Source organism: Indicator indicator, chromosome 16 (genome assembly GCF_027791375.1).
Source record: "Indicator indicator isolate 239-I01 chromosome 16, UM_Iind_1.1, whole genome shotgun sequence".
Classification (NCBI taxonomy): domain Eukaryota; kingdom Metazoa; phylum Chordata; class Aves; order Piciformes; family Indicatoridae; genus Indicator; species Indicator indicator.
This window is the reverse complement of record NC_072025.1, coordinates 24,072,681-24,091,815: the sequence shown is the minus strand read 5'-3', so window position 1 is coordinate 24,091,815 and position 19,135 is coordinate 24,072,681. Positions and strand designations below refer to the sequence as shown.

Below are 19,135 nucleotides of genomic sequence, written 5' to 3'. Positions count from 1 at the left end.
TTGGTTTGGTTTTTTTTTCTGAAAGGAAATTTACTGCAAATGCTATTGTTTGCAAAGCCAATGATACTGGTGACAGAAAGCATGCAACAAAAAAGCTTAAACTGCACAAGACTTTCCCTTGGAGGGTGAGTTTTGGATTCTGGGCCCCTCTCTCTGCTGCTTTTAAATTTCCGTGATGCTTTGGATGAGAAACCACGTTTTGGAAACTATTTCTTTTGGATTAGTCTTCCCAAAGCAGTCATAAAGAATTCTCCTTCCCAGCAACATCCCTGAGCAGCTCTCTGACTGCAAGTTACCTCACATCTCATCAGTTAAAGGCTTTCTTCCCAGGGAAATGCCAGCAGTTCTCCTTCCTGTGGGACAATAATGACTGTTTGGTAACTCTGATGCTGCGGTACAGTGAGTTTGACAAGTGCAAGCTTGCTACTTAGTTTTGCTGGAAGAACTGGCTGCTTCAAAAAAAAAAGGGGTTGGTTCCTGCCAACCTGGTCTGCACATCCCTAAGGCTGCTGCTCTGGCTATTTCACTGCCAAGCTCATTCATAGAAAGGAGAGAGGAAAAAGTAAGTCCAATAAACTAAGCAGGAGTGAGCCAAAGGGATGTGAATTTCTGGAAGGTTGGGTCAGGTCAGGGGAGGAAGGGAGGTGTCTAGACTTAATATTACTATTGTAGGGACTGGCATTATTTATGACATTTTCTAGGCAAGCTACACACTGAAAATAGAAACCAGGAGACATAAAGCCACTCGTAACTCCTGAGGAATGGCTTTGCAAGCTGTATGACACTGGAAAAGCTGAAAGTGAAAGAGTCGTTCGACTGTCTTGGACAAAACCTCAGGCAGCATGAAAAAGAAATTTGCTCTGCACATCAGAAACAAAACTCCACAGCAGAGAAACGTTGCAGGTCTGGGAGTCAAAGAAAGCCAACAGATGCAGCCTCCTGGAGGGTGAAAGTTACTCCTGTGCCAACTTTAGATCTATGCTCTACTTCAGTCCTGCTCAGACCACATCTGGAAGTGCAGCAGTACACTTCATAGTAACCATCTGCCTTGGAGTCAGGCTGCAGGGATGCGGCGAGCCAGCTAGAAATGGACAATACCGCAGAGTGGGCATGTGGCATAAAACAGCTTCACTGTTGCTCCCAGAGCTGCTCTGTGCTGAGCTTTTAGACACATACCAGTCTGCTGGCATCTGCAAAGGCTACACAGCTACCAATAACCTTGGAACATAATTATATGTTTTCACTTGAGGTGGCTGTAAGTAAACCAGAGGTAATTTAGCCCCAAACCAGTTTTTATACATCTCCCCAGACCTGCCTGCAATAGGCAGTCACGTCAGATTTCTCTTGCCAATAACTGGATGTTAGTGATTCCACATCTGGGCAGAGAGTATATAACTTTTGCTATTACCCATGAGAGCTGTATTGTCCAAGTGTTCTCGTTCAAAGCCCAGAAAGAAGTGTGGCTGAGCCTAGGTAATATTTAAAGACACAAATGACAGCATGCACACATACCAGGAGAAGAGCAGGCACAAGAACTGGGATGTACCCAAGCCCTCCATTAGCACTTAACAAATCTCTGTTCTAATCATTGTTCCAAGTCCCCTCTACTTTGCCTGATCATCCTCAACCCTATTTTCCAATCATGTGGAAACACAGCTGGAAAACTTCCTTGAAAAAGGAATTTGATCTATTTTGACTATTTTCCCAGCAGGCTTGGAAGCTCCACCTTCGGTCCCCTGACTCTTGCCCACACCTCTGTCTTCTGGCAGAGGCATAGAGTCCTGGAAACCTTCTCCTTGCACTGCCAAAATGTTCCTGGGCATCACAAAGTCCTTCAACACTAGCTAGCAACAAGCTGTGCAAGCTCTGGCAGCTTGGCCTGGCAGTATTAGTCTCACTGATGTTCCCTTTCCTTTAGGTTCCTCCTTACCTTTTTGACAACAGGCATTACTAGAAAGCAGCTCACAGTAGCAGGAGTGTCTAAACCTTTCTGTGGAGTCTTTAGAGGGCACATGCCCTGCAAGCCATACACAGAAATCTTCTGGTCCTATGAAAGAGCAGAATTTCAGTCATCTTCCACACTTTGCATGTTTTCATACCTGAACAAGATCAAATTGGTTCCAAACCCACTTTTCACTTGTGTTTTTTTGATATCCAAAGCCTGGATTTCTCTTTGCACATTTGTCAACCTTGACTGCACAAGTCCCAAACACGCCAGGTTTGGCACTAATCTGTCAATCCAAGGAGAGCTCCTGCTACCTTGTGTGTGGAATTACATCTGCTCCACACCAACACATTTCATTTTGATCAAAACAGTGGAAAGAAAATGCTTTAAGATTTCTGAATTGTAATCTTCCTTTTGTTATTAAAAATTAGGAATATTTTAACTTTACCTCAATTTGGGAACAGAAAAAATCAAAACATCTTATTTTCCTACAGGGAAAAAAGTATCAATACTCTCACTCAGTTCCAGCACCCATGCTAGGGCAGGGTGAATTGACCAGCACAAATTATTTATTCCGCAAGTGTAGCCTATTTCCCCCACTTCAAAACACTGAACATTTTAATTTCTTTCAGCTATTTTTCATTTGGTTTGTGTCAAATGATTGTGTCAGAACTGGCTGACATTTAGCACAGCCCTTTTTGATGGGTGGACAGGGGCTCAGGGATCAATCAGCCATGTTGTCTCACTCTTATCTTTCCAGCTGCAGTTTTCCACAGTGAACACAGAACTTGGGCACCCATTTCCCACCAACTTCCAAATCCCTCAGGCCTCTTCCAAAACCCCACCCTTAAAGGCATGGTTTCTTTCACTGCCTCCCTTTATCACTTACAGATAAGGACATTTCCTAGCTGAAACCCTGGGTATAGATATGCTACAGTCTGCAGAGTTTCACCTCAGAAAGCTGAGGTTCCCATGATGGCTTTGAGCAGCAGGAGGCAGGGCTTTGATCTAGTTATCATCTATGTAACAGGTAGAAACAATAAGCCCAGAGCCAGCAGATGCAGTCCTGCTGCCATCTGAGAGGCCCATTGTCTCCTGCACTCTCAGCCTTACTCATTTAACAGGCTCACTCTCCTTCTTTCTGCCTCCTCCAAGGAGGCCCCTCAGAGCAGGGCACTCAAGCACAGGCAATGCTCACCTCAGTGGCAGCCCAGAGGGCATTCTGAAATTTTAGTTGGCAGCAGAGCTTCATTCCTGGGCAGGTCATCCTCTCCACTTCTATGACTCCTTTCTCCGGGTTCACCACCGTGTAGTTTCTGAAAGGAGCAAACAACAATTTCCTACTGCCAGCACTCAGCCTGCGCACTGCTACAGGATGGCTCTCAGAACTTTTGGCCAAGCTGCAACACAACTGTCCAGATGTGGACAATGCTGCAAAGTTCCACACCACTCCAAATGGTCTTTGTAAAGGAAGAGAAACACAGGTGTGCCAGGGCTCTTCCTTGAGGGGCAGATAGGAATTTTTTTCTGTGAAGATTTAAGCTCAGCTATCTGACTTTATGCAGGGATGGAATGGGCAAATTTATGTGGCCTGCCGCTAGCATTCAGCTGTGAGACAAACAGCTCCAGCTGAACAGCAGTAATTAATAGCTAGGAGGTCTTAGCCCATCTTCCCACTAGGTTCTCAAAAGAATCTGTGCTGGTTCTCCAAGTTCCCTGCCTCACTATTATCTGTCTTCATTATTTATTCAAGTACATAAACAGAAGAGCGAGATTCTTTCCAAGTAGGAGCAAAGATCTTTAACCTGATAAAATAATTTGTAAATATGACTAATTAGTATTTCTGTAACTAAAGGGATTGTGTCTGTTTGGGGTATGGAATAGTGCATTGGGTTTGGGTGTCTGAACAATAACTGGATGTTCATAACCACATCTGTGAGTCCCAGATGTTTTAACAGCTGTGGCGCAAGCAATAACACAGCCTGTAATCCGTCACATCTAAGTAATTTGTTATCCAGCAGTTTCCAGCAAGTGGATTGTCCAGTCAGGAAGCAGATTCACTGAGATATACTGCTGTGAATATTTGGACAACATCCATGGATTCAAAATACATCTGTGTCCCCCATGTGCTTCATCAGTTTGAGCAGGAATGGTTACACTATCTGCACTGAACGACTACCCAGGCACTACGAATAGCAAAGCTATGAACAATTGTTCATGAAGAGCTCATGTACCTCCCCCATTAGCTTAATGGCCAGAAATAATGACATTAATACAAAATTCAGATCAGTTGGTGAATGCTTCCCAATAATACTGAGGCTATAAAAATCAGTAACATCCGTAAAAATAAACCTAACCAGCCAGGGGTCATATGTGGCTGTGCAAAATACCATGTCTCAGTCATAATGTAGCATGCATTTCACTGGCAGCACACACTCAGTTGCACACACAGCTTCAGGCATGTGGCTAACTCCTGATTATTTCAATGGGATTTAAGCATGTGCTTAATTGCTCTGCAGAGCAGGGATGGAACTGCAGTCTCAATTAGGAAAGGTTTAGTGTTAAATGGCCTCATTAGGAAAGGCAGAGCACGTCTGTTCTCATGTGCAAATGCTTCATCCTGTGTGTGTGAATCATTACTGCCCTAATCCTCTCCTCATATTAACTGAAGCAGAGTTAAGCTCATTAAATATCCTTTATAAAGCAACCACTGTTCCCAATTAAAAGAGTTTGGGAAAACAGTATTCATGTTATCCTTGGCATTCACCCAAACTCACTTTCACCTTTCTTACCTCCCTCCTGGTGGCTTAAGTGAAGAGACTGAAGGATTTTTATGTAAAAAACAATAAAAGAAAGAAATTATTAACATGAACTGCCTCACCTAGTGTCTTCTTTCCCATCCCAGAACACCACAGTGTACTCCTGCCCTTGGGAGCAGAAGAAGGAAGACTGCTTCCCACAGGACAGCAGGTACATAAAGGTTGCAAAGGTAGGATCCTGCATCTGCCCTACCACAGAAATGGCCAGTGGACGCTGTGGGGAAAAGGAAAGGGCAAGACATGTATCACACGAGATAGCTGGGGGCTAGATGAAATAAAAGAATCATTGTAATAATTATTTATTAAAGCTAGAGAGCCAAGTAGTAATTGCTCAATAAATGCTTTTGCTGCTTTCTCAAATCTGCCTCAGCTTCTCCCTAGAAATTCCACCTGATTGCTATTTAGCATCTTCAGTACCCCAGACACTGAAGCTAGACCTCTTCTGGACTTCCACAGTTTGGTCTGCGTTTCTCTTACACATTTTTTTTATTAATTTCTTCAGGTTTATGTATTTTGGAAACTGATTCACAACACCTAGCTGTTTGTGAGTCAAGCTGACCTTTGTTTGAAGGGCAAACAGTTCTGATAAAGCCAACCTGTCATTAATGAAAAACATAATACAGTATAATCCTCTTGTACTTCGAACCTTTTTCTTCCTCACAGTGCCTTTACAACCTTGGGAGCTTGCAGTCTTTGTAGTTACACTCCCAGCACGATGCTGCAGCTGTTTCTAGAAGGTACGGGCAATGCCTTTGTCTGGTGAATCTACAGCTTAACTGCCACTGATGTCAAGGGACCTTCCTGTCACTACAGACAGTAGAAGGCCACCAACCTGTCATTATTTCATTCATAAAAGTCTCATTTAAGTCAATGGATGTTCTGGGCCACGTTGGCAGGAGAGGTAAAGGAGCACTGAGCTATTCTGCTCTACTGAGAGCAAGCTGAGCCCTTCTGTGTGCAGAGGGCTGCCAGACCCCTGTAGCTAAACGCCAGTCACGAGGGCTGTCTGTACCTTTTCTGGCTTAGTGTCCCAACACTCCATCATAAGTGCCTGCATCCTGTACAGCTGCACCTCTTCTGGCTGCCCAAGAACGGGACGGATCCCTTTAGAGAGCTTCTTTGCAATCTGGAGCTGGTGCTGGCCTAGCACAGGCCTCTGGCCAGACAGCAGCTCATACAGGACCATACCATAGGAGAACATGTCGACCTAGAGCCAGAAACAGGGAGAAAACAATGGGCAAACCTCTCTCGATGGCTGCAAAGAAGTGCGAGGAAGGCCAGGGTGGGCAAGCCAGAGCTGCAGGCCGCGCGTGTACAAGGGAGCTCAGCCCCATGCATGAAGCCAGCCCCGCTGGCATAGCAGGCACCTTCTCATCATAGACGATGCGGGGCCGGATCTCGGGCGCCTGGTACCCCGGCGTGCCCTCCACGCCCAGCGCGCCCTCGTGGAACGACTGCCGCGAGATGCCATAGTCGGACAGCTTGATGTTGACGTGCTCCTTGACATCCAGAGACCACACCAGGATGTTGTCTGACTTCAGGTCACAGAAGATGATGTTCTTCTTATGCAGGTAGGCGAGGCCTGTGACAATCTGATAGGCTATTTTGTGTGTCAGCATGTGTCCCAGTGGCACAAAGGATGACCCTGGTGCAAAGGAGCAGCCTGTCTTTGGTTCTCGTAATGGCGATAACCACTTTTTCCCCCCTCCTTTCCTCCTTCTCTTTTAAACTCCAGCACAGTAACTAACAACCTTTTAAAACATCACTCAGTGCCACGATTTGAAGTGACGCTGTTTGTGTTACTCTACATGTCTGACAGTTCTATTACATTCCTTTTCTAAATCCTTTCACTTCTAGACCCTAAATCTTCTGGTGTTATCAGTGCTTAATTGCAAGTCGACACAAAGCCAAGGTGCCAGGAGGGTCAGATGGCCTCAGCGTATCTTGGAATTAGCGTCATTTATTTGACAGCAAAAGAAATATAGATAATTATGACATAATTTAGAGTGCCAGACATCTGTCTGAATGACAGTATTACCCATGCAGCACTCAAGCGAGATGCACTTCTTATAAATTTGCAGAGAAATGGGAAATCCAAGTCTCCAAAGTAGCTTTGAAAATACTGAGCATCCGTTTTTACTAGATTCCCAAAGGTACAGTTTAAGAGCAATTCCATTCCTCCCACTTCCCCTACTCTGCACAAAAATCCCCTCCACAAATTAAGCAGTAATTTAAATGTTGTTGTCCATTTGTCACTACCATGACTCAGAGAGCGAGCTCTCCCAGGAGGGAGGCCCTGGTTTTACCTTTGGAGTTTTCAGACAATACAGTGGTGAGGCTGCCCAGAGGTGCCAGCTCTAGGGCAAAGCAGAGAGGGTGGATGCTGATGCCAATGAGGGAGACAATGCAGGGGTGTTGCAGTGAGTGGAGCATGCTGGCCTCCTGTCGAAACTCAGAGAAGTTCTTCATGGCATCCATGGCTCTCAGGTGTTTCAGCATGGTATCTGCAACAAACACAACCCCCTTCTCACTCCTCAGCTGAGAAATTAAACCAGAAGCTCTTTGAGAAGTGCTCATCACTGAGCAAATGCTGAGGAATTATGCCAACAGCAAGCCTTTATGTTGCATCCTCACGCTGACACCTGAGACTAACAGACATTGGCTACAAGCAGGAGATGTAAGGGTGCCTCAGGAAGCAGGAGATGTAAGGGTGCCTCAGGAAGCAAGTGTCCCCTTGGTCCTTTAACACCAACCTCAACGTGTCTGCCACACACTCGTCTAAAACACACCACCTGGATGACTTTGGAAAACTTCTGCTGTGCCTTTTAAAACAGGGACTCTCTAGGTGTGGATGTGACGCTGCAGACCCTTTGGTGGCTCTTCCTATCCTTTCTCAGCTGCACTGTCAGAAGAGGGACCCTTCATAGTAATTGTCCTTCTGCCATGGGAGACCACAGGCTGCTCAGGCAGGTCTGGTCTTTCCCAAGATTATTGGTCACTGGGAAAGCAGCTGGTCTCCACCACAGCTCAGGGGGTCACTGTCTCCTTCCCTGACTAAAATGAGGAGTGAGGCACTTTCCCCTTTCGGGGACTGAGGCTCTGCTGGAAACCTGGGCTCGGCAGGCAGCATGTGCAGTACAAGAGCCTGTCCCTGCCTGGAGGAGCTGGCAGGCTGAGAAGGGTTTCCAATTTGCTTTCCATAGCTGCTGGCACAGATGGAGTAAAAGACTTATTGAAAGGTGGAGCCTCGTAAGTCCCTAGTGCAAACCCATGCAAATCCACACTTCTCATTGCCAAACAGCTTGGGAACAGGAGGTGAAATCTTGCCTTTCATCCCCATGAAGAGCTCTGCCTTGGCACCCTCTGAGTCCACTCACTGACCTGCAGGAGAGAGGCCTCCTGCAGTGCCAATGACCTTCATCACTACAAGTGCTTCCGTGAAGGACTCTTTAAGATGCATCCTCTTTCTCCATGGATCACATAAATATTGCCATACACTTCATAGCTGTGTTTAAACAGGTGCTGCCAGCACTTGGGAAGTGAAGGCTCTCTGGTCTTAGCCTGGGGCTGCAGGTGCCCCAGCTGGTTCCTGACACCGACCCTGTGTTCCCTACCTGCAGCTGAAGTAGGAGAGCCTTTGCATTTCTTAATCTGAAATCTCTTCACAGCCACTGGTTTTCCTTGGTACCGTGCCCGATATATAACAGTCCCACTTCCACCCTGGCCAAGAACGTTGTTTTCATTTTCACTGCATTCCAGTTTGCTATTTTCCAGGAAGAGTCTGCCAAAAAGAGATTTGAGGCTTTTTAATTAAAAAGTTGCAAAAGACACTGTAAATTCACCTTTTTAAAGGGATTTCCATTTCCACAAATCCCTCATAGGTTCTTATCTTATCAAGGACGGGGTCACCTAAACTACCTTGGTCATCCCAATGTACTCTGTTGGCTCATGCTCTGCAACAAGTTTCTTGCAGGAAAAGTAACATGGGTAATAAAGCAAACACAGGCTTTTGACAAGAATAAAACAGATCTGGAAAGCACACCAGCTGCTTTTCCAAGCAGATGACACTGGTACAGAGATTGTTCTGTATTAACTATTGGTTTGCTTCATTCACCTCCTGTTTCTCTTTTCTCCGCTGAGGCAGGACAGGATGTTTATGAACAGCCCCACACTCTGAAACCTGATTATTCAAATCAGCTTACTGTTCCCAGGTTGCAATGCATCATTTCCCCACTCTTTCAGAGACTACTTTTACAGCTGTGCACACTTCAAACATCTCTACTTGCCTTGCACCCATCAAATAAATCTCTAGGAGACAGCCCTGTGAGGAGGGCTGTCCTGACAAGCTGATGGGATGTCTGCCCAGTAAAAAGACCCAAAAAAAAAGAAACAGGACAGGGGCAGGGAAGAGCTGTTTCAGCTGTTCAGGACTGCCATGCTTCTACAACACATCTAACAGCCCTCAGTTGAGCTGGAGCCTGAATGAATTCTCTGGTGGTGTCCATACAAATTCACTCTGCCACAGGCTCCTCAAGCCGCATGGTGATTTCAGTGCCAGTCCTGAGATGCAGCAGCAATTCCTTTTCCTTTTGTCTTGTTAAAGTCTCCACAGAAAGACTCCAACTATAGAAAGCTCTGGTCAGAGTACTGGGCAATGCAGGACAGCTGTGGCTTTACGAAGGGATTTCACATTGTGCCACAGTGGTCTCTAAGGACCCCCTGACGTGATGACTCGAGCCAGCACACTGCAATTGTCTAAGCAAGTGTGCTACTGCAATTGTCTAAGCAAGTGTGCTGACCACCAGGAGGGCATTGTAGGATGAATTGGCAGAGCAGGAATGGAGAGTGGATGAATTTGTTTCCTGAGGTCAATGCGTTCCTCTAGTGGAGGTGACTTAAGAAAAAAATCCAACCCAATTACATGGATACACTGAAACTTAACCAAAGGCTAGTAAATAACATTACCTGGCAGGAAAATCGGTCATGAATAGCTCTGGGACCAGTTCTTGGAGAGAAACAGGGATGTCAGGGTGGTTAGGACATGTGATGCAGTCAAGTTCGATGGCAGTCAGGACACAATCTTCCATGTTGAAGTACTGTGTGTCCTCCACCTTCTCACCACATCCATTCTCCTCTGGCTTGGAAGCTGCACAGATGTGGCAGGGCACATACTGCTCCATCAGCAACGTGCCATCACTCTCAGTGGCTGTGAGTGCTTCAAAGCAAGCAGGCAAAGAAAGAGAAAGCAACACAACTCACAAACTGAGAAAGAACACAGCTCCTCGTGCACTCCAGTGTCTGCAGCCACTCTCTAGATGAAAACAGCCACGCTCATGAGAGCAACAGCTTACTGAAGCATGCTGACTGCAATAGGAAAGTAGGTTTGTGCCAAGCATGCATAGAGAGCAGTGACAGTTCTGAGGAGACAGGGCTGTTGATGTAACAGCTGCTCTGCTTTGGTCACAGGTAATACACAGACTTGTGAAGAAAATATATTCAGGACCAGCAAAAAATCGGAAGTATATGAATAAAGCACTGGAGAGAATCTCCTACTTGCTGGGTGTCTTTGTATGAATTTGCTTCTGAACTGAGTTAGCTTGGTTATTGTCAGTGTGGGAGGGGGATTTCAGCCCACCACACTCTTTAATAAGTGCCTGTGCTAAAAAGCATGACCATGTAGTAGAAGGATGGCAGCTGTGAGGCTGTCCAGGAACCCCAGTCATGCTGGCTTCAAGACTTTGAGCTGCCAGATGGCTTCAGGCAAAGAACAGGCATGGGAATGGGAATGGCACATTGCATGCTCCAGGTGCAGGGTAGGAGTAAATACTCACCTGCAGCACCCAAGAGAGGAAATGTTCTCTCTCACAGGCAAGGTTTTCAGCCCCTCTGGGGGAAACGTGGATTCTATCGGGACCAAACCTTTGGGAGGTTCACACCTCCTCCACTGACTACAGAGGGATTTTGTGGTGACAGGCTCCATTAAACACCAACAATTAGGCAAGGTGAATACAGGCTGTAGCCTTTGAAGTCATGACTCTGCTCAAGCTTCAGCGATTAACCTTATTGTTATTTTAATCCAAATAAAACCTTCTTCAACCTAACATGCAAAGGATGAATATGTGAGTGCACAAACATTTCCTCCAGAAAGCCTCCAATTAGATTTTGGCACTGCTTGCTAGAGCAGTGTGGGACCACAAAGAACACTTCAGATTTTGTTTTGGTTTGAAACAAAGTGTATTGGGGTTGCAAAGGGCCTGCTGGGTAACAGCAGGATCCGTGCTGATCAGAGGAAAAACAACTGCTGGAGTCAAGGAAGTCACCTTGGCACAGAGTCCTTGGTATCATATTCACTCATGCCTCTCACATTGTGATTTTATGAATTATAGGCTGTTAGACATGGTGGGCAAATGCTGATCCCAGCTGATGCCAGAATGAGTTTTTCTGTCAAGGGACAGTGCCAAGTAGTTCGGGCCAAATCCTGTCCCTGCTATGAGCACCAGAAGAGTCTCCTGAACTCCTATGGAAGGAGGTCTTGTTTGAATGGTGATGTTTCACCTTTGCTTGCAGTGATTGACACAACTTCTAGACCAAGGTTTGCTGGCAAATAATCTTGATCTGCCTGCAGGTGACCAGCTTTCCTCAAACCTTATTGCCTTAAGACTGTTAAGAGCCTGAGAGGTCTTCACACACAACTTTGTGCATTGGGAGAGCTCTGTCAAAGATCCTTCTGTTAAAAAGGCATAATATTGCACAGAAAGCAGGAGTTCTCTTACCAGGAAACCACTGGTCTATCAAAGAGTTGACATGATCTGTGATGAATGCCATTGCTGAAAAGTCTCTTACTTCTGACTGGCAAATTATTTTAATTCCCCCACTTTTTTTCCTTTTCCAATTCACATCAGAAGACTCGACACTGTTGAGGAAGCCAAAAGACAATTGTGTGAAGCTTCTGTGAATCATCAATGTCAACAAACCTTCTTTCTTGCAGGAAACCTGAGCTTCTTAATAACACATAGTACCTAAGTAATCAAAATAAAAAGCAATCCAGCTTTGAGGATGATTTTTCAATTCAGTCTGTTCTGCAAATGACTTTCAGAAGAGAAGCCTTCCACAGAGATGTTGGTTGCTCATGATGGGTAAATGCTACACAAGGTGAGACTCAGAGAAAATTTTGGCCTAAGTTATGATGGAGAGTTTTGACAGAAATGCCCTAGACAGAATGATAGAGGAGCAGGAGGTTTGAAAATCAAGAATAAAACCTCAGTGGTATAATAACAATATAGCAACAACAGTAATAGTAATAATCATAGAATGGGTTAGGTTGGAAGGGACCTCACAGATCAGTAATAGTAATACAACTTACAAAAACTGTTTGGAAAAGTTCATGGACATGACAAGTTTCATGCAGTTCCCTAAAATTATAATAACTATTATTATTACTACTACTACTACTACTACTACTAATTAAAAAAAGCTTTAATAAGAAGAGTTGAGTTCTGTACCTCCCTGAAGTACATGGGGAGGAAAGAGCATGATCATCACAGTGGTCCAGAGTTCAGGATTCCAGCCTGTGACTTGCAATACCTTGGGTCCAAGTCTTTACTTGGATGAACTCAATTTTGTGCCTTTCTAGTTTCCAAACATGCAACAGCACCAATGGTTCCTCGCTAACGTGCCAGGGACTGCAAGACTAAATGCCTCTGCAGATACCACAAAGATGAGTGTCTTAAGCAGCTGCCTGCTCTCAAATGTTTTTTACAAATATGGACAGCTGGTTTTCTCCAGGCTCCAAGCCAGCAGACACTCTGCCTTGGCCAGCTTAAACCAGTTGTCCACAGTCCCTGTCACACACAGTCTGACAGCACAAAACCACCTCCACTGATTGGGATTGCTGCCACACAGTGGTGAGCTTTTAGTGGAAAACTGACTGCATGTCAGAACACACGATTTTACACTGGCAAAGAGTTCTGCTCTGAATATCATTTTCTGTTTCCAAGCTTCTCTGAATTTGTGCCTGCAATAACACATAAGTTTGATATATTCAGAGCTGCCAAACAATCAGTTATTCATCATTTTAGTCACCAGTTGCTACCAGATGAATTATGTCTATTAGAACAGCCTCCTCTTCTCCTGGTGAGAGAGCACACAGCACAAAGCAGGCCCATTCATCTCCACTCAGCTGCTGTTTCACACACTCAGTCAGTCCCCTGTCACGCATGCTACATCATGAACACAAATTACCTAAGATAGCCTCCATCAAAGGTAACGAACAGACCTTCCTGCCAGTAAACAGTGTGAGTCCTTCTGACTCGGAACGTGCTGCAGCGGTTCCTTTGGGAGCCTGTGAAGCTGTAGATGGTCACCTTTTTGCTTCTCGTCTTGGCATTCTTCTTGTTCTCAAAGAGCTGAAACAAGCAGAGAACCATGAAAATCATTACATTATTGCAATGTCTCATAGGGATGTTGTTTTTTCTGAGCAATAAGGCAACTTTTTGGCCTTCATGGGTGCTATCATGCAAGGACAAGAGGCACAAACTGGAACACAGGAATTCCACTTAAACGCAAGGAAAAAATTCTTTACTTTGAGGGTGCTGGAGCCCTGGAGCAGGCTGCCCAGAGAGGTTGTGTAGTCTCCTTCTCTGGAGAGATTCTAAACACACATGGACATTGTGATCCTGGTCTGTGGGTGACCCTGCTTTAGCAGGGGGCTGGACTGGATGAGCTCCAGAGGTCCCTTCCAACCCTTACCATGCTGGCATCCTGCGATGCCTTTCCCCACTCAAGAGCGACTTGTACTCAGAAATTTGCAATGGAATGAAAATACAGACAGCAGAATCTGGATTTGCAGCAATGGAGACATTTTTCATGCCAGTCAAAAAGGAACAATTTTAGATCAGTGAACAAAGTTAATTCTGTGACTGTGACATTTGTTAGATGAATTCTGCATTTGCAAAATCTTATAAACTTAAAGAAGAGCTGAATGTTCTAGTGAATGATTAAGTTTGCCTTCAGTGTAGAGAGTTAACTTCTCCACCTGTTTCAGTGGGAGGAAGATGGCTTTTCTCCAAGATGCTTCAAACTAGCACTTAGAGCAAAATGTATTTTTGTTTTAAAACTGAAGACTTAACCTGCAGAACTCCACTGTAGTCACCAGTCTGATGCTTATTTGTCTGCAGACAGGTCTGAAGCTGGCATCCTTTCCATTCCCTTCAATGAGGACTGGATGAATTTCCTAGCAGAAGTCCTCTAGGGTTATATAGTGCCCATGAGGATGTAAGAAAGGGGTTGCTGAGACAGCCCATTGAAACAGTTCAAGTTATTACATGGTTTGAGAAGCCTGGAACACAGAGGACCTTCCAAAACCAGATATCACGTTTTCCATGTTCTGTACCTCAGCAAGAGAACACAGTTTAAATGGATAGCTGTTGGGGAGATAAACCAGTAGTACTAAAAATACTTGGCAGGTATTTATTAGGGTTTCCAGCAGGACTATGTTTTCAGATGTAAGCTGCCACAAAGCCAGGCAAGCCAAGTCTGTAACACCACCAAAATTCACTTTGCTTTCTCAGCCTTATGAACACTGCTTTAATGAGATGCATATCACTGGCATTAATATGGTGCCTGCTTGCACTCATTATCTCATTAAGGAAGCAGTCCTGTAATTTTCTTCTCATTTAAAGCCATGCAGATTCAGATAGCTGACTTTGGTGGAGCTATTCCAGATCTCCACTGGCAAATAACATGAGCAGAGCCTGGCCCAGTGGAACAGTCATGGACAAGAGCCGCAGGCAGAATTCCAATTACTTGTAATTGGAAGATGCTGGATGTACTGAGACCTTCCAGGGGATCGTGTTATAAAGAGGCTGTGGAGAACGCAGGCTGTCCTCCCCAGTGCCAACTTGTACTAAATGACACCTACTACAAAAACAGATTCAGATTTTGATTGCATCTCACCCTGTTTACTCCAATAATGTTACTGAAGTCTGTGACTGAAGCAAGCTGAATGCGAAGAGACACCCACTTAGACTCAGAGTGAGTAACAATTTTTAGCTGTCTTCTGTTTGCAGAGAGATAGTCACCTACCTGGAGGTCCATCTCTGCCAGGCTAATTAGCATTCGGGCAATGAATCTTTGCCAAAAGCCAACTGGGACAAAACTCATCTTGAAGACCCTCTGGACTGTGTTGGAGGTTTGGGGGCAGAGCCCGTGAATATCTAACGCTGGCTTGGTAGGAAGCAGATGAGGGAGGAGGTAGCTGAAAGACATCAAGTTCAACAGCTCAAATTTTAGCTACAGCTTGTAACAGTGAGTACATTGTTACTGGATAATAAGGCGATTCAGTCTCCAAAGAGATTTTTAATGGCCCAGCCTACTGCATATAAAAAAGCTTTTAGACTAACGGGCTGCAGCAATGCATGGGGAAACTCATTTAAACTATGGAAGCAAGTGGAGGCAAAACAGACATGACATAATTCAGCCAGGGCTGCGGGACAGGGCGGAAATTCATGTAATGAGAAGGACATTTGTGTAATCACAAATTAAATGCATTAAAATATAGGAGTCATTAGAACAGCTGTGATGTTGGGACTCATGTTTGGTATCTTTACTACCTGCCCTAGTAGTAAGCAGAGAATTGCAGCTGTGGAACAGAAGATAAATGCAAATACTACCTACAGAAGCTCAGCTTCAGTAAGCCCAGAAAGTGTGGAGAGGAGGTGTTATGGGAGGTGGCACTGAGGCAGTTACAGGATGCAGGGACTGGATTATCTGGCTCTTATCCCAGTCCCAGAATGAGAGCATCTTATGGGGCAACATGCCAGGGTTCCTACTGCACCATACTGCAGCTGATGGACTCTCTCTCAGGACAAAAGCTCACTTTGCCAGACTGATGCCAGCAGAAGTATCACTTGTCTTGCTCAGTCTCCTCCTGCAATCAGGTTATTAGGTTCTTTGCCCAAGTATGGAGGAGGCTATCTGAGTCTGATGAGTCAGAAGTAACAGAGCTACCCTGGTGTAGAGGACCACAAAGTTTCCAAATTATTTTCAGATCTCCCAGCGAGCACAGAATATTCATTTGTCCTGATCAGTAGTGTTTGCCAAAACCTTTTAAAAGACTAGAACTATCTTGAAGGCAAGGAGCTTATGGCTTTTGTTATCTGTCAATAACTGACAGTAATATTCTTCTGTACCAAATGCATTCCAAGTTGCCCATAGGATCCAAAATCCGACTTGCCTATAAGCAGAAGCACTGCTGCTTTATCAGGGCTGAGCCTGAGTGTTGGCATCTGGGGCTCACTGACAGGCATGACAGCAGTGAGGCAAATGGCCAAGGGACTTAACCCAAATAACAGTGGCAAAGCCTAGACCCACAACTAATGCTGGGTCCAAATCCAATGCTTTAAGCCTATTGCATTTTCTCTCTAGCAGCTGCAGTATTCTACAAAAGCTGAAATATCAGCTCAGAAATGACAGCCATCATGAGACAACAGCTCTCTCCATATGTCACAGGCTGTAACATCTGATGACATTTTATAGGATCAAATTATGTGTTCCATGAAACATCTTTGGAATGTAAAACTAATAAAAGTTCCTCTTCACTTATAAATTACAGTAAGAATGGTCATATTGTCAACCCTGACACAGCTAAATTACATGCACCTTAGGCAGAAAGGTGGAGTGCATCAAACTCAAAGTTCTTGCTCTATAAAGGTGGTGGCTATGTCGCATGACAGCCCATAAACTTCCCTCAGTACATTCAAGAAAGGGTCCAGGAGTACAAGAAGGCCAGTGAGGCCCTTCTGGGCCACACTCTATAGTGGATTATAATACAGATGGTGATTCTATGCTCTTGAACAACAGCCAATGCAAATTTTGGAAGTATGTGAAACATGCTCCCATCCACCCAGTTTCAGAACAGAAACTGGCAGTTGCTTTCTCTACTGACTGTACAGAAACCCTATCTGGCAATCTAGACAATAATTGCATAAGCACAGTAACAAATAGCTGCTCTGTGTCTGGCTAGGACATTAAATTAATCCAACCTGCTATAGCTACAGTCCATCAGTGGGAAGAATATTCTGTTGATGTGGCTTGGATCACTCTGAAAAAGATTGGTCAGGCCATGAAAAAGCAGTTTCCTTGTTCGCCAGGCACAGACAACGTAATGGCCTTGGAGAAAAATGGCAGATAGTGACAAGGAGTCCAAAATGCATTTTGGACTAAGCAGAAACATTGCTGCTTTATCTGTGCTAAGCCTGAGAAAATTTGTTGGCATCGGGGCCTGGGTAAGTGAAAGCCGCAATGACAGCCCAGAGAATGCTGCACTTATGCTGGCATTCAGAGCTCCCAGAGACTCAGGGCGATGCAGCCCTGCTGTCCTGCAAGGGCAAGGAAGTGGAATGCAAATGCCACCACCGAAGTGCGATCAACTACGGTTTCACCGTGAAGGCAACAACAGGCTGCCACCGAGCAGATGGGAGAAAGAAAACCAGCAGGGAACACTGCCCAGAGGAAAAGAGATCGGGAGGGAGGGTGGAGGGTGGGGAGGGTGTGGGCAGAGGGGAGGAGGGCTCATTAACGTTTAAAAAGAATGAAGTTTCCTAGACCTTTTCTTGGAAAACTATTGATCAACACCTATTGAGGGTGAAAGGAAGAAATCACATTGCTACTGAAGCTGCACTTCCCCCATCTCACAAGAAATAAAATACTGCTACTTTCAAGCCTGACAAGTATTGATTACCCAAAGTTTTCTGCCATACACCAGAGTGCGGATCTTTCACTGGTAATAGGGGACTCCAGCCCATCCGTATTTCAGGCCCTGCAGCAATGAGCCTCACATCTTCTCTCATCTGCAGATGCGCCAGCTGAGAGCCTGCAGCTTCCACCTGCTCATTGCCACATCCCCACGGGTGTCACTGTCCCTCCATGCTGGTGGTGAGCCTGTCACCAGTCTCAATGTGCTGAGTGGACAAAGACCTGCTCTGGAAAGTTTTCAGACTAGCTTGTTTGGAGCAAAGGATGCTGATGTCAGGAAACGCAGCCCCAACGGATGCCTTCCATTACACTGTTTAAAACATGCAAATATTTTCTCACAGCAAGATCCTTGTCAAGACAACTGCTTATAGTGGCCAAGCCTGTTAATATCCACTAATTGAATGGCTATTTCTCTCCAGCCTGGCTAAGCCCCTATAATTATCAACATACCTGTTATTGGCCACAGGCAGTGCAATTTCAAACTTGGCCAGGAACTGGAAGTACTGCTCTTCGGTTTGCTCAGTGAAACCTGTCCCAACTAGCAACATCCTGAGATCCTCCGCCCTGATGACTCCATTCTTAGCCACAGACTTGGAGCTCTTGATGTTAAAAATCCTCTGCAGGCATTCGGAGAGCCAGACGGGGTCGAGGAAATAAAGGTTCCTCAGGCCGTGGCTGGTGTCTGGGAAGTGCAGCAGCGTACCCGTTTCTATCAGAAAATTAATCGCTGCAGAAGGTGAAGAAGTGGAGATCAGTAATGGAGCAGCACCAGGAAACCACAGCGCAGATGAACAAGATTATGAGTCAGCCTGTGCAGTTTTGTGCATACCACAGAGCCAGAACACAGCCAAGACAAGAGAATAACATTTACTTGAGGAGTACTGCTATCTGGCATTTGTAAAACCCACAGCAGCTTTACAGCCAGTATTCCTGTCCCCCATAACACCGCCCCACCAATACCCTCCGCCTGCCATCCCCATGGCAAAAGGCTTTCCCTGACTCCTACAAAGCAAAGGTCACAGGACTGGGGCCCTACAGAAAAGACTGTCTTGAAACTATGGCAGCTCACGTTCTATCTATACAGAGCAGAAATAAAATCAGACAAAGCTTCATTTCTTAAAAAAAAATAAAATTAAAAATTAGTAGCCTCAAGGCAGCCTAGAACCTTCCCAGTCCTCTTCGTAAGGCCCCATTACTGATTTTTATATCTTCTCAATTTCTGAAGTGACCTCTCCACAGGTGTAAAGCACTCTGTAACTGGTTTTTCACATGGCAATTATCTGGTGGGTTTTTTTCCTGCCTACACACTGAGTCCCAAGAAACTACTGGTCACTTTGACATACCAGTTTGTAAGTCTTCATAGTCTTTGATATCATTTCCTGGTGTCTGCTCGATCATCAATTCTATTTGTCTGTCTGTTAAATACTGTACATCATCATTCTGACTTCTTCTATGCTGTTCTGCAAGGACAGCTTCCTGAAGACTAAGGTAACTTCTTGGTATCTGTGAGCCACACCAGAAAAAAGAGCAGGATCTCAGTATCAGACAGCAAACACTCAGCTGGAGAGGAACTAGCTATGTCATCTTCCCTTTACAGGGGTCATACAGTGGTGTCTTT

General features: G+C 45.1%; 1 protein-coding gene across 1 annotated transcript in view; it reads right to left on the bottom strand.

The window, feature by feature from the left end:
• LRRK1 (leucine rich repeat kinase 1) overlaps window positions 1-19,135 on the bottom strand; it is an 87,828-nt gene that overhangs the window by 8,549 nt on the left and 60,144 nt on the right. The window contains exons 18-30 of the mRNA XM_054387712.1: window positions 18,861-19,020; window positions 17,968-18,244; window positions 14,848-15,019; window positions 13,006-13,169; window positions 11,538-11,677; window positions 9,730-9,979; window positions 8,379-8,545; window positions 7,071-7,268; window positions 6,132-6,409; window positions 5,777-5,971; window positions 4,827-4,978; window positions 3,144-3,261; window positions 1,931-2,047 (exon numbers count right to left, since the gene is read on the bottom strand). Of these exons, the coding sequence (XP_054243687.1) occupies window positions 1,931-2,047; window positions 3,144-3,261; window positions 4,827-4,978; window positions 5,777-5,971; window positions 6,132-6,409; window positions 7,071-7,268; window positions 8,379-8,545; window positions 9,730-9,979; window positions 11,538-11,677; window positions 13,006-13,169; window positions 14,848-15,019; window positions 17,968-18,244; window positions 18,861-19,020 (2,388 nt within the window). The remainder of the gene's footprint in view (window positions 1-1,930; window positions 2,048-3,143; window positions 3,262-4,826; window positions 4,979-5,776; window positions 5,972-6,131; window positions 6,410-7,070; window positions 7,269-8,378; window positions 8,546-9,729; window positions 9,980-11,537; window positions 11,678-13,005; window positions 13,170-14,847; window positions 15,020-17,967; window positions 18,245-18,860; window positions 19,021-19,135) is intronic.